The 16,006-nt window shown below is 41.7% G+C and overlaps 1 protein-coding gene across 1 annotated transcript in view; it reads right to left on the bottom strand.

Moving 5' to 3' along the window:
• The window catches only part of LOC114571424 (synaptic vesicle glycoprotein 2C), an 82,601-nt gene that overhangs the window by 10,457 nt on the left and 56,138 nt on the right, over window positions 1-16,006 (bottom strand). The window contains exons 4-5 of the mRNA XM_028602353.1: window positions 10,314-10,494; window positions 6,900-7,051 (exon numbers count right to left, since the gene is read on the bottom strand). Of these exons, the coding sequence (XP_028458154.1) occupies window positions 6,900-7,051; window positions 10,314-10,494 (333 nt within the window). The remainder of the gene's footprint in view (window positions 1-6,899; window positions 7,052-10,313; window positions 10,495-16,006) is intronic.

Below are 16,006 nucleotides of genomic sequence, written 5' to 3' on the forward strand. Positions count from 1 at the left end.
GTTGGATGTACTAGATTTGATGTGTCACTCATGTACAAACAGATGTGGTGTTTCTCTTCCACAAGCTAATGAAATGAATTAACCTGCAGGTCAACTACTTCCCCAGTGCCATGCACACTCTTTGGCATCTGCTGATGCATAGTCTTTTATCTCTCTCCTATTGTCTCTTTTAATTCGGCCCTGTCCCGTTCTCACCGGAAAAACCTTTTATTAATTTTATCAGAGATTAGAAAATGCCACATTTCTTCCAGCAAGTCAAATAAGCTTGGACCAGGTTATTACTGAGGTGTTGTTATATATTTGGGACAGCATATTACAGTTGCCAAGGTTTTGTTACTGTAAGTGAACACTAAAAAGGCTCCTAGGCTGTTGATAGATACTTTTGTTGTTTGGTGTTTGCTAGGTGGTTGTTCTGTTATTTCTGGTTCCTGAGGGGATCAGTGAAGTTTGAATGTTTCACCACCATTAACCCTTGTGTTGTCCTTGGGTCAAATTTGACCCGTTCTCAAAACTTCCATATCAGAAATATGTGTTTCTTTTTTAACCAAATTACCCATAACGTTAAGTACAATTGCAAGTACTTGATCACTACTTTCATGGAATATTCAATTTTATAGCATTTGAAAAAATTGAAATGGATTTAAAAGCTGACTAAACTTTGAGATACACATCTGTGATTATCCATCAACATAGGTTCCTCTAATGTTAGTCAAAATAATTCATAATTTCAAAGTTAGGTATAATTTCCTATAAAGGAAATGTATTGACCATGTATTCCACAAATAAGTGTAAAACTAGTGGTAATAAGTTGGTGTTAGTGAAAAATAGCATTGAAAACGTCGAAAAAAAAGTGACAAAAACATTGAAAAAAGTGCTTTAAAAAAGGGACAAAAACGTCAGAAAATGTGTTAAAAATATATCTAAAAAATTTTTTTTTAATTTTGACCCAGAAAGACAACAAGTGCATGGTCAACCGGAAGACAATACAAGAGTTAAGAGAGATAATACCCAAAAGATATTGGGTTGGAACTTTTCAGCACCATGGAGAGAGACACATAGAGCAGGGCCACGTTCAGCCCACGACAAAACGTAGAAACACGTGTTTTAAACTGAAACGATAGGGTTGCGTTGAACACACCATTGTGTGCACAAGCACAGTGGCTTTTTGTTGCCCGTTGCACACCGTTTCACGCCGTTCCGAGGAAACGTGTCGCTCAACCAGGAAACCGTAGCAAAACGGTACACAATGTTTGGAGATTGAACCTGTCCCAGGTGTTGTTTTCAGGGTTTAGAGCCGGAGAAGTCGGCATAACAAAATGTTTCTAATGTAATAGAGCTGACATTGTTGTGAGCTCTTGGGACGCAAAAATCCCAATTACAGTTTTGTAAAGACGCAAGCAGCGAGTAACAACATGTGACGAAGCGCTTCAAGCGTGTTCGGAGGACAGCCGGTCTAAATTTCAGACTGTATCTGAAAATCAGCATCAGGAAAGTATAGTAGTAGGGACCCTGAAACTGTGTGTATGTGTGTTTGTGTGTGTGTGTGTGTGTGTGTGTGTGTGTGTGTGTGTACCAGTACAAACCTCATTAGGGGGGGGATTATAGCTTTAATGTACTGGAGGGGATGGCTGACTGATTCAGCTGCTCAGCAAGATTTATGTTCCTATTCTACAGTAAGTGAGCGCGGCTAAGACACACATAGAGACACGTACACACTGTCCTTGGCCATCATTTAATGCTGTGACACACATTTTGAAGCAAACTGTACATGTGTCAATGAAAAGAAAGGTCCACGGACAAATCCACCTTATATCTCACACTGACACACACACACACACACACACACACACACACACACACACACACACACACACACACATAAAACACAGGCTGCAAGATTATCTTTTTACCAGTGCTTTTAGTGTATCACATTCTTAACACCTTAAAAAAAAAAAAAGTGACACACACACATACACACACAGGCCTTTGTCCACCAATCAATTCAAAGAGCACTGCGGCGGAACCTATTGCCCACACACTGCTGCATCTTGGAGAAAAAAAGTGTGTTGAAAACACTGGCATCTAATCAATTGGCCTCAATTATAAGCCTCACACTCACTCACATAAAAAAAAAAATACAGTTTGTGACAACAGACAGAGAGCCCTTACAAATTACAAATGCTTCATGTGTACAAACCCCATGTATTTCCTCAGCAATACCCTTTCAGTGTATTTCCATTCTATGGTTACCTCTCTATTAGATCATTTTAAATGTTAGTGGAGTCAACCATTCCTGTGCTGACTTCAAAGTGCCTTCAATGAATGGAGGCGGCATGGGATGCAGTGTTTCTGTTTGCAATTGTATGTCATTGATATCAGCCTCACCGTTTACTGCTTACTCTCCTGAACCACTCTATTAGAGCTGTGTTAGGTTACTGTTGATGCAAACTGTTTCCTATTGTTGCTAGTTTACATGCAGTAAAAATGTTCAACCGTCGAAACATTGCATGGCTTTTTATTGTGAAGTAATCAAAGTAAATGCTGCTTTTTGCCCTAGCTATTTAATGTTTTAATGTCTTTGTTCATCATCTGTGATGTGTATAGGGCTGGTTGAATTAATTGATTCTTCAATTAAAATCGATTTTTGTTTGAGTGATCCAATATTGATTAAAAAAATCCATAAATCGATGTTTTAATACATATATGCTACCCTTCTGGGCCGTTATGAGAGCTAATCAGCAGCTCTCTGCGTTAATCAACCACCAGAACCGGACCGTGTGTGTGTGTGTGTGTGTGTGTGTGTGTGTGCACACGCACAGAGAGAGAGAGAGAGAGAGAGAGAGAGACGTTGTCTCATGTCGTATGATCGTTAACTAATTTAACATTTCAGCAGAGGTGTTCATTTCCATACAGGTTTAGTGGCTTGATGGTTAACGGTGAAGTAGGGGATTTGTTTTGCGGGGGTATTTTGGCAACAGATAGTAATTAGTGTTGGAAGTAAGCAGTACACTTAATTAACCCAATCCAGGGTGAGTCTGATGAAAACTGATGTGTCTGCCCGGTTCAACTCTCACATTTTCTCGCATTGCACAGTGCTGTGAAGGAATAACCTCAGAGTTATGTTCTGCCAGCTCACAGCACACACAGAAAGACGTTCCTGCAATTTATAGATAGATAAGTTTTCTGAGAATCGCTTTTAATACAAGCTAAATTGGTATTGTAACAACAATTTCGCTAACCTCAACAACCCTAACAATCGGAACCTTGTGAATCGGAATCAAATCGATTCGGGAAATCATTGCCCATACCCATGCCCTAAATGTGAAGACAACACTTTTCAACCCAGTCAAGGAAATCAGTGTAGTTCAGTTATAAAATCCTAGCTCACCGCAGGCTGCTTACAGCGCTGTCAGCTGGAGAGTCATCACTCACACCGGACAGCAGCGTCGGTTTCAAAATGAGTTTTGATGACTTTGCTCACACTCGCCTCTGTAGCAGACAGCGTCAGGGCAGCGAACACAAACAAATCACGGTGTCGTCCGTTTCCATCACGTTTGTGTAAAAGTCTACAGCCTACCATGCTCTTATTCTGCAATGCTCTGTGTGCAATGACACAGCAAAAAAAATTATATTTGCGAGTCGATTTGGGGCTTCAAGATTCAAATTTTTGAAGTTGAAATCCTAGTTACAGTTACTGCTTATGGCAACATGATGGAAATGGACTCATTATTTACCGACATCTTTATGAAAAAAACACAAGTTTGTTTGGCTGCACTGTATGAATGTAAGTAGCTGTTCAACAAGTGTTTGCTGCCAACAGAATTCTGGGACGTGTAGTATTTATCCACATGTTTCTGTCAACATGGGTGTCACCAACACAAGCAGGCCACACCCCCACCCTCCACCTTGCCCCCCCCTCTCTCCTCCTCAATAGCTACAGACACAGAAATGGCACATCCTAAGGAAAGCTCATTGTGGGACTGGCTCTAGTGGCTGTAATTCAGCACCAAGCCTGAATTTCAGGAGAGACTTCAGATACAGTATTAGGGGACCACTAAGGTCTATATAAAAGAGACTTCAGATACAGTATTAGGGGACCACTAAGGTCTATATAAAAGAGACTTCAGATACAGTATTAGGGGACCACTAAGGTCTATATAAAAGCATCCAAAGAGCACCATGTCATGGAACCTTTAAGGATTATATTTTTAAAAAGATGGAGTTGGACTCAGACTTGTCTCGGACTCGGCCATTGGACTTGTCAAATAGATTCCCGTTGGTCTTGACTGAGTCCAGCACTGCATGCTTTTTTTTTACTAAAGTAACTTCCTCCCTCAAAACTGAATCATTGATGAAGCACAGTTGTTCAGTTTTTTTTCGGTCTTAACCCCTTAACTTTCTCTCATTTGGACTTGGCCTTGAATTGGACTCAAACCTATTTGGACTCGGTCTTGACTCAGTCTCAACTAGTCCTGGTCTTGGACTTGACAAAGGTGGACTTGACTACAGCCCTGATTGTCTGATGGCCAGGGTCTAAGAGCAAACTTCATCATCTTTGATCAACACGGCCCTGAAAATGGCCAACGGAGAAACGCTTCCTCCTCCGTCATCCTTTCCTTTGATACTTTTTCACTCAGTCCGCTTTGTTTTCTCTCGCCGCCTCCCTCTAGCCCTCTGCTGTATCCCTTCACCTTTCGATTATCTCTGACACAGGCCGCATAAATCAAGCACGCTCTCCACCTCTCCTTCGCGCTTGTCCTAATCTCTTTCTCTGCTCCTCTTTCGTCGCCCGTGCCCCTCCCTACACACCAGATTGATTTAATTTTGCTCGTTTTGTTCTTATCCTCTGACACACACCTCGTCCCTTCTTTGTTATCCTCCAGCTCTCCCGCGCTGTTTGTTATGAGATTTGTTACATCAGCTAACCTTTCTATTCTTTCCTCCTCGTACATTTAGTTTTAACTCCAACACTGTCACATAAAATTCCATGAAATGAACACCAAAAAAAAACCACAACATAGTTGTGGCTGAACCTTCCTTTGCGGTGTTAGCTGACAGCTTGCCTGCCACACCCCTGTTTGTCTTAGTACACCGGTACTGTGAGGAGATTTTAAAAGCCTTCATGCGGATATTTACTTTGTAGGCGGAAATATGCTGTGTCACTTTTTCTGCTGCTGCGATTGTCAGAGCCTCCACCTACACTGCCACCTGCTTTGTGTTTGTGCATACACCCCGGGGGGCCTTTCTAAATTAAGCCCCATGATTTGGGAAGTATTTGCAATGCAACCTGCATGTTATCCATTGTGTTGCGATGTACTGTATGCGTCACTCCGGCAGGGAGCATCATCAACAGAGGAAACATACCGTCGACTCAAACTTTATTGCCGTCTCTGTATTTGCAGTAATGTTTAAACTAGTGATGCGAGTGATGGCTGACAGTGGGAAACCTCTGCAGTGTGGAGCCTGGGTCGTGCGAGCTCAAAGTAGATGTACATCGAGTCATTTTGCCTGGTCACAAAGGCTGTATTCAGACGGACAACATTCTCAACCGTTTTCCGCAGCGAGGCACTGCCGTGGCCAACCAAATACATGCAGGAGCATGTAGTGTATTTGGTAGCGAATGGTCAGATAAAATAGGATGACAATACACCTCAAGCACTTTCCTGGAAGATGAGCTTGTAACGTTAACACCGCATTCCGTCTGTTTTGTGTGTATTATACATTGTGGTGCAGAGTTTTGGCATTTGTTAAAGCAACAAGGATAATTTGTTTGATTTTGAGGGTGCCTATGGACAAAAGCATTAAGTGTTTGTTTTTTTATTATTATTATTTTCTTTTTCTCTTTGCTGACCATGCCCCAGTATCCACCTTTTTTGCCTGTTTTTTCTATGATGGCTATGGAACTTTTTTGCCAACTTTTTTGGGTTTTATGAGGCCCAAACTATATAACTATATAAATATTTGAGAACATATTTGAGTTTTTCTCTTAAAAAAAAAGCATGTCAATTATCTATATATGTCCCTTGATGTGATTCTCATTTTCCAGTCTGGCTCTTTGTTTGACACCCCTGCTTTAAACGCATTCATGTGGGGGTTTGGGTTTGGTGCCTTATTCAAGAGAACCTGGGCAGTGCCCAGGAGATAAACTGGAACCTCTCCAGCTACCAGTCCACCACCATACTTTGGTCCATATGGGGACTTGAACCAGTGGCTTTCTGGTTCCCAACCCAACTACCTAGGCTGAGCTACTACCAACCCAATGGATTCAAATCTTCAACCGATTGTAACTGCTTCAACTTTCTCATTTTAGCTGTTACAATTTGAATTTCCTGTGATTATAGTGGTTTTCCTGAGGACTGACCGAGTTGAGTTACTGTAAAGACAGTTTTTTTTTTTTAAAGTGATACATAAATAAAGACATTATTATTGACAGCATTATCTCCAAGCCTCCAAACGTTAGGAGCATCTGATTAGATAAGAGGAATATCACAGTAATAAAAAAAGGTGCTGTTTGGCACTCACATCAGCGTGGTGTTATGCTGTGTGTTGATGCTTGCATGGCTTGTTATACTGAATGGGGGATACTGTTGATGTGTAACTGTGCTAATGTCTTGCTGCTTCCTGTAGCTCTGCATGGCTTATTGAGAAAGCTTATTTGTTGCTCTAGCTGTCTGTGTGGTGTCTTGTTGACGTCTGTCTGTATAGTTTAACCTGTACTAATGTCTTGCTGTTTCCTATTGCTCTGGTCTAAAATCATCTGGCCAAAGGACTACAATTGAACATTTGCCAGCTGACTAACACTGGCACATTTACAGAAATGTTAATTAATGTGTGTTGTCTTTAATAAAATAAAGAATAAGATATTATGACCGTTGCATGAGGTCGGAGGTGTCACTCACCATAGTGTGGGATGATGGCCCAGGCCATGGCTGAGGCGTAAATTCCTCCGATCATCCAGAACATGCACAGCCAGCTCAGATGCTCGCCTCTCTTCTCCCGAGCCAACACCTCCGCAAAGTACGAGAATACGATGGGTACTGCTCCACCAATCCTGCAAATACGGTGCGCCGTAATTTCAACATCTTAGATTTCAACTCTTTTTGATAATCAAGGGTGCCAGCGTGTCTCTGCATTGAACTTTATTTTATATTTGTTAGAATGTTGAAAATGAGAATGGCACAGACAGCAGCCGGCCGTGCGTAAACTCATATCAACAGAAGTCAAATCATGTCACAAGAATGATTCCTAAATGAAATACATTATTTTGGTTTATTTTGAAATCATTTCATCAGGCAGCAGCTACACTTCAGCTACTTGTATGTAGGCCTGTAACAGTAATTACATAATTGTCTAATCACAATTTTCTTCCACTGGAGCGATTGGGGGCATTACATTATCTGGGTCGCATTACAGTGATATAACAAAAAGATATTCATAGGATTCATTCAAAACTTGAATTTGTTTGCAAAAGTAATACATAAATAAAATATCTTTAAATTTGACTGAAAGAAATAATTATATTGTTAATCGCAATTATTTCTGAGACAATTAATTGTAAGGTAAAATTTGGGATTGTTACAGCTCTAGTTGTATGAGCTACTTCTCCATAGTCAGTGTCTTAGCTACAGAAGATGGCGGTCGGCACGCCTCCAATGCCGGATCATATTTTTCCCAGACTGAGGTTGTAAAAAAAGACAATATGCCCCTGCATACAGATTGAGAATTAAGTGATGACATAAAAGCTAAAGCTGCTAATTAAAAACTCAACGCAAAGCCATTTAGATAGAAGCTGGGTTTTTTTTAGACTCTGATAGATAGCCGGCGTAATGGTAAATAAACAACACGAGTGAGCCGAGTGCAAATCAGGTACCTCTGAACAAACTGTGTGTGCTGGCAACAGGCTGGGCCTGTGGGTTGTGATGGAAGAGATGGAGATATTTATATAATACACACTGAAATAGATGTTAGGATTCTCTGGAAGGCAGCCTGAAAATAATATGTTCATATTACATCTTGTTTTTGAAACAATCATAAGCATGGACGTATTATTATAACGATGGGCACAGACATGTAAAAGAGCCCCCACCCTGTCTCCATAGGAACAAGACACAGAAACTCTAAGAGTCTAGTTGTGGTCACTTTGCATCTTTTCGTGCTGAGAAGTTTTCGATGTTCAAATTGTTTGGCTAAGTCCTGGATCTTCACAATCCTACCTACAGCCCCTTTAAAGTGCCCATATTATGAAAAAAACACTTTTTCTGGGATTTGGGGTGTTCTTTTGTGTCTCTGGTGCTTCCACACACAAACTTTGAAATAAATCCATCCATGCTGTTTTGAGTGAGATAAGGTTTCTGAATGCGTCCTGCCTTCAGTCTCCTAGTGAGCTGTTCAAAATCTGTGACGTCACAGTCCGAAATGAGCTGGCTAACCACAACCGTTAGCTCGTAGCGTTACGCTAGCATGCTAGGTCGTTCTCAATAGCAAAGCACTGCTACAACACACACCAGTTCACCATAATCTACAAAAGAACTACTTACATGTGCGTCCTCATTTAGAAGTCTCCCAGCTAATCCTGCCTTGTAACTGACCAAAGTTGGAGAAACAGCCTTTCTTTTACTGTCTATGGAGCTAGCTAGCTGACATGATCTACATCTGAGCTACTGAGCATGTGCGAGTGCAATCAAAGATAGTACAGAAGAAGAAGAAGAAGAAAAGAGGTCTCACTCTGTAGCTAAAACAGAAACCAGGTGAAAAGAGGATCTGCAGCAGTGAGAGAGAGCTGTGCAGTACAACAAAAATATGGTGTTTTTTGAAAATTAAACTATGTAAACCTATTCTGGTACAACCTTAAAATACAGTTATGAACCTGAAAATGAGCATAATATGGGCGCTTTAAATTACATTTTGGTCTTATTAATTAAAGACCTCATATCATGCTTATTTTAAGGTTAATATTGTATTTACAGGGTGTAACAGAATAGGTTTACATGGTTTCATTTAAAAAAAAGAATTCGATATTTTAGTTGTACTGCACATTGCTGCAGCTCCTCTTTTCACCCTGTTTGTTGAGCTCTCTGTTTTAGCTACAGAGTGAGGCATCGCACTTCTGTTCCATCTTTGTTGGGAGTCGCACATGCGCAGTAGCTAGGTAAGGACTACTAGCCAGTCAGAAGCAGAGTATGAGGGCGTGCCCTGACAGTACCTAGGTAAGAACTACTAGCCAGTCAGAAGCAGAGTATGAGGGCGTGCCCTGACAGTACCTAGGTAAGGACTACTAGCCAGTCAGAAGCAGAGTAGGGCGGGTCCTGACAAGCAAGCTAGCGTGATCCAAAACAAACCCGCTTCAGCCAGGAACCATGGCTTCAGGCTCAGCCGTACATGTTCTAACCTGAGTCTGATCCCGAAACACAGACGGAACAACCCGAACCAGCTTCGCAATATAGACTGGAGAAAGCCGTTTCAGAGTGGTAAATTATTTAAATGTTAACAAATTAATCTTTCATATGTCTCCTGGACATGGTGATGCAGCTATCTGAACTCTTCAGGCCTCCGCCACGCCCTCAAACCAAGCTGGTTAAGCTTGGTTTGAGACTACAATAGAGCTGTTTGGAGCAGTTTGTTAACAGTGTTTTCTGTTGGAGATGGTAAGTCCCTCTGGGGTGGACTTTGTGCTTTTTCACTTTGTAAACCTAGAACGTGCACAAAAAAGATACATAACACAATAACAAAAAGGGAAAAAGCCAAAAAGCAATATTTGAGCACTTTAATGTAATCTGAGGCTCATTATAGACCTACATGATCATCACCATTGGTCCAACTAAAATGTAATGGCACATACTGTGTCCCATAACTATGCTTCTTTCATATTATTTGGCTTGCTCAGTAGCTTGACATTTGATATGGAGGTGACCTTTATAAGTCATATATGACTGGCGATGTCAGATCACTGTGATGGGAAGGTGTGTCGTTTATCAGAGCAGACCACACCAACACTGAAACGCACAGATGTTCATTTACGGTGCTCGGCTCATTTCTGCAAACGTTTTAGTTTTGCTTTGTTCCACACACACACACACACACACACACACACACACACACACACACACACACACACACAGGGGATGAAGATGGGCCGGTGCCAGGCTGCTAGAACAACCTTTTGTCGTGTGCTTTGACTTTGGAGGAACAGAGAGATCAGGCAGGAGAGGGAGAAGCCCTCAGAGAGGCTTCACTCTCTCGCGCACACATTGAGGACGACTGGTCATAAAAGTGGGAAAAATATTCAAAAGAAGAGAAGAGTGAACTCAACTCACCCAAAGCCAGACACCATGCGGCAGACGAGGAACATGCTGTAGCCCTGGACAAAGGAGGAGAGGAAGGCAAAGAAGCCATTGACAGACATGGATATCAGCAGACACTGTTTACGGCCCAGCTTGTCTGACAGGCCGCCCCAGAAGAAGGCCCCAAACATCATCCCCAGATACACAATGCTACCTGGAAACAGGGAGAGACAGAGTGGAACTGTTAATTGAATAGAACACATATTGCACGTTAGAAAATGGGAGAACGTTTGCACACATGCATTCCCCTGACACACATCGTGTAGCATTCAAATTAAAACAAATGTCAGACAAACAAACCTTTTTTTTACAGCAAGTACATATAGCAATATTTTAGATTAGCGGGACATTTGACAGTTTGCAGTGCTTTCTGGTGGAAAAATTATCTAATCGTGACACTGTTTCTAAGAATGTCATGACCAATATGATTTATCTTTGATTAGCTACAATCGATGTGCTAGACCGATATATTGGTCTGGATCTACCGTATTTACTGTATGTAGTTACTGTAAGTAAAACAAGTAGTTGAAAGAAAAGATGCTAAAACGCTGCGAAGAGATGAAGGGAACTGCAGAGTTTGGTGATACTAATCCGTGGGTTCGTCACCACAAGCTACGGTAAGTTTTAGCTTTACCTTTCATCTCATCATCATTCTATTGTTTCAATGCTGATGCTGAGGATCGTTTTCAAAGTACCAGTTTCCGCCAAACGTCTACATTTCTATAGCCTGGCTCCGCTCTCCTACGTACTTCCGCTAAATTTTCATTTCCCTTCAGTACACCGTCTGGGTTTGCGGTATATTCTTGGGTTTTCGCCGGCCAAATCAGCGAACAGAGAGAGTGGCTGAGAACGATGACGTTGAGGTCGTGCACTAGAAAAATGCAAGCGAAGCCATTCGGTCCGTTGTGGCAACTCTGCTGAATATCCAGAAGTTAAAGCCAGAGCTAGAACAATCTTTGCTGAGTTCTGTTGGCGGCCATGATGTTGTGGCCCTCCTCCCCACAGGGTTTGGAAAAAGTTTGATTTTCCAGCTCGCTCCGTTAGTGGTGAAGAAGTCGAACGCTAGTGATGCTAAACCGACATCACGACCAAACGTTAGCGATTGGTTACGGCAGATCCAGAGTGGATCTGGGCAGATCCAGTAGTTTTAAACTTCAACAGAGTACCCGTCAGTGGAGAATGGCCAGACTCTCTGTACAAATGAAATGGACCAGAGTCTGGTAGGACCAGGCTAACATTTCTACACAATAAAGCTTATGTAGCATAGCTGTAGCAATTTAATGTCCATTACACCTTAATGCAAGGCATGTTAGATTGGTCTGACACTTGGTGACATTAGTGGTCTAGGATTGCATAAGTCTTGGACACACACACACATAGAGTGGCACACAAATACACACACAGCTGCTAAACATCAGCTGAAGCATTAGGGGCATCAGTACCAGAGATCACACGGAAATTGGTTCTGTTATTTCCCAGCCATCGACAATACACAGAGGTCACACGAAATGTATAAATAGCAGAGCTGGGATCGATTTGTTGAGCTCAACAAACACTGTAGATCAACTCTATACTCTGTGTTTTGACAGGCCTGAAGGTAAAGTTTTCCATTTTCTAACAGCAAGCATTGCGAAACCACATTTTATGATCAAACCACAGTGTAAAAGGATTAAGTTATAACAGCTGCTCAATGTGCACGGGCAATAACATGCTTAATTTTGCATGGGAGGTGTGTTTGCATTTCATTTGTCTATTGACTAGTATCTCATATGGAAATTCAATATGTTTTTAGTAACCGCTGTCTGTAAAACAAGCGCTGCTCGCATTATAATGAAGATTTGACTCCCTGAAAGTGACTGGGGGGGAAACAGAGCAGTAGTTGACCTCAAAGCCGCTGCTTTTTTCCCGCAGAAAGCCGGGGTTGTTTCTCTTCCTGTTCCCGGCAAAATGCTGCATAAAGGACGGGGCTGGTGGAGAAGGGTAGGGGTTGTCAGGCCAGTAAATAATCCACTTTACTCTCTACGTGCTAATAAAAATGCTAATGCGTTTGGAGGAGGAGATGGGATTGTTTGACGAGGCAGCACCAGAAAGAACGCAGACAGAGGAAAGGAAGCCTTTCCTTTCTTTTTTTCCTTTACTTTTGCGTGTTTGTGGTGATGGGACAGATACGCTGAAAGTAGGTCTTATCAAGCTGCGCAGACATGATGCTGAGAGCTAGTGATTCATTACAGGTGACATCCACTGGGTCTATCTATGCACAGCTGCTGCAGAAAAGGCTCTCCTATAGGCGGCGGGGATATAAAGAGCAAGCTATACTAGCGCTAGCTCAGAAATATCAAAGTGAATATCAAGACGGCTGCATTCTGCACAAGCTGGTGACATCTTTTGACTGGTGTAGAGACACGCAAACAATGCATCTGAACGCATGTACTGGAGAAGATGTTATCTGCTAAAACCTGCTCATTTGTTTTATGGCTCCCCTAACCCTAGGTTTGTATGTGTAATAAAAGGGGAGGTTGATGGGGCATCTGAGACGCATCGTGAATCTTTCTGTGATTGGATTTTGATTTGCCACAGGGTTCAAACTCAGGTCAGACCTTAAAGCCTCCACAGGCCTCTAGATTGCTGGTCTTTTATGTAAATGAGAGAGGGTCCGTTAAAAGCAGTGGAGCACAGGGACAATAGCTGTGTTTAACTGTCTGACCCTGACAACTGAATATCTTATGTCCCATCACTAGAACTAAAAACACAGGGTTTGATCCTGAAAGAAGACACTTGCATCTTTATTTAATAAGCTCCAACAGAGGGACGTCCCTCACACCGGGTCTCCATCAGTGTCTACACAGGATGTGTTCAGCCACAGTACTTTGTTGTCACCCACATTCTAAAAGCTCTCAGAGTCCAACACACAATCACTGCATTTATGTGTGTAAGACAAAATAAATTATTATTAAGGTTAAAAAGATGCTCTGAGTCTTGGCAATGCACGTACAATAAAGTGCAAGTGGAAAGTGAGTCAGGAAAAGTCAGGAAACCAACAAAGTTACAAGGCTATATCCTCTGGGAGCCATGAATATCATGCATAATAATGTTGTGCCAACCCATCTGGTATTTGTTGAGATATTTCACAGGATAAGAGAAAACTTTGACCTGCTCGGGGCATTAGAATAGAGTCAGTAGGATACATCTTCTGGAGACCATGAATGTCTGCACAAAATGTCTGCATTGTACTTGTTGATTTATTTCAATCTGGATTGGAGACACGGTCATCCCTGATTAAAAAAAACACATTCCCACTTAGCCCTGGTGGTATCTGGGATGCTGAATGTTAAATTTGGTTAGGTTTTAGGATCTTTGCTGCAAAATATTTTTTTCAGTAAAAAGTAGTTCAAAAGAAAGTGGTTATATGTCCAGAGTGACGAGGACACTGTTTCTGCAAAGACACACCATAAGGGACTGTACTCCACATAACAAACATTTATATAGCGACAAACTACGACAATATTTTCTATGTAAAGAGTGGAGTAATGGCGTCCTGAGCTGAGAATGAAGTCACACTCCTTCTGTGTGTGTTGAACTCAAGCTTCTCTGTTCTTTGTTTAGATAGCCCGCGTACATGTTGGTGCATGTGGCTGTGAAAAAACATGGTATTTCACGTATTGGGGAATGGTTGGGAGAGCCATGTGCAGACCGCGGTATTTTTCTGTACTACAAGTACAGTCCCATTTAAATGATTGTGAGCATTACAAATTAAATTCCATTCACAGCCATTGTATTGCAATTGCTGCAGAAATCTCTGGGCAAATAATACCACAATAATCTCTTTATACTGTACATCTCGAGGTTAGTATGAAAATAAGAAAGTTTTTAGCAAAAACACTGTGGTTTGATGCCAGGACATCCGTAAGAACTCCCAGTAAAGTTGAAGTAAACCGCAGTGCTAATCTTTTTTCTTTTGAAGCAAGAGCTTGCAGCAGACGGTGCCTATGCTCTTTTTAACGGTACACTGTGCAGCTTCTCACTGCATCCACAAGGATTACTTCAGCTAACTCTCAAGTTGTCTCCAGCACTCTCCACGCATGCAACTGTAGTAATTAGCTCTTATGTGCAAGGGTAATTCTCTCTTGACACCTCTCGGCTCTGGTTTTTTTTTCCTTCTTTTTCTCCACACCGCCGTGCAGTGTCCAGGCATGGATGAGAGGAGACAGACAGTAGTCGGGAGAATCAAGCGCTCATTTCCTCAGTGGGGTACGTTTAGGACATTATGTAAAGAGCTTCGAGATTTCAACAGACGAGGGGATTCCCAGAGGGCCGAGTGTGAGTGACAGGTTGGTTACAGCGGGGAATGAGAGCAGAAAAGGGGGAGGCAGTGGGGGAGGGAGAGTAGACCCTCGGGGGCACAGCACATTCCTTGGGTTTTAATTACATCCAACACCTGCTGATTTGTTTTTGTAAAGGTGGACTTCACTCAAAATACTGCTGTCTCATTTAAGTTCATCTACTACAGTATGCATATAACATCTGCACCTGATCCACAGTCACACACATTTGGACCACACAGAGCTCTAGCCAGGCTAAATGCACTATCCACTATCATAGAGGCAAAATGGTTTATTGTTCATGCCAATCAGTGGCTCAGGATTGGTTCAGGATCAGTCAGGAATTGTGTGTTCAGCCGCAGAATGAAGACTGGAAACAATCCCTCCTTTTTTGAGACCTTTAGAGACAAATCACACATTTTTGAGGAATTCATTGAAGAGAATGGAAATCATCTTGTCTCACAGTAGATTGTAAACTGGAGGAATTTTAGTAGAAATTATTTTTTATGTTTTATTTTTGTTGTAAATGTTATCAAATCAATAGTAGCTGACAAAGCCTAAATTATTTAAACTCTGAATTGGGAGGGATTTTTAAAGGTCCTCTGACATGCTGCTTTTTGGATGCTTTTATATAGGCCTTAGTGGTCCTATAATACTGTATCTGAAGTCTCTTTTATATAGGCCTTAGCGGTCCCCTAATACTGTATCTGAAGTCTCTTTTATATAGACCTTAGTGGTCCCCTAATACTGTATCTGAAGTCTCTTTTATATAGACCTTAGTGGTCCCCTAATACTGTATCTGAAGTCTCTTTTATATAGACCTTAGTGGTCCTATAATACTGTATCTGAAGTCTCTTTTATATAGACCTTAGTGGTCCCCTAATACTGTATCTGAAGTCTCTTTTATATAGGCCTTAGTGGTCCCCTAATACTGTATCTGAAGTCTCTTTTATATAGACCTTAGTGGTCCCCTAATACTGTATCTGAAGTCTCTTTTATATAGGCCTTAGTGGTCTCCTAATACTGTATCTGAAGTCTCTTTTATATAGACCTTAGTGGTCCCCTAATACTGTATCTGAAGTCTCTTTTATATAGACCTTAGTGGTCCCCTAATACTGTATCTGAAGTCTCTTTTATATAGACCTTAGTGGTCCCCTAATACTGTATCTGAAGTCTCTTTCCCAAAATTCAGTTCTGGTGCAGGATTACAGCCACTAGAGCCAGTCCCACACTGAGTTTTACTTAGGATGTGCCATTTCTGTGTCCGTAGCTTTAAATGTGTATGATGTAATGCACACGTGTCAAACTCAAGGGCCACGGGCCAAATTCGGCCCCTCGCAGATTTTG

Source organism: Perca flavescens, chromosome 16 (assembly GCF_004354835.1).
Source record: "Perca flavescens isolate YP-PL-M2 chromosome 16, PFLA_1.0, whole genome shotgun sequence".
NCBI classification, from domain to species: Eukaryota; Metazoa; Chordata; class Actinopteri; order Perciformes; family Percidae; genus Perca; species Perca flavescens.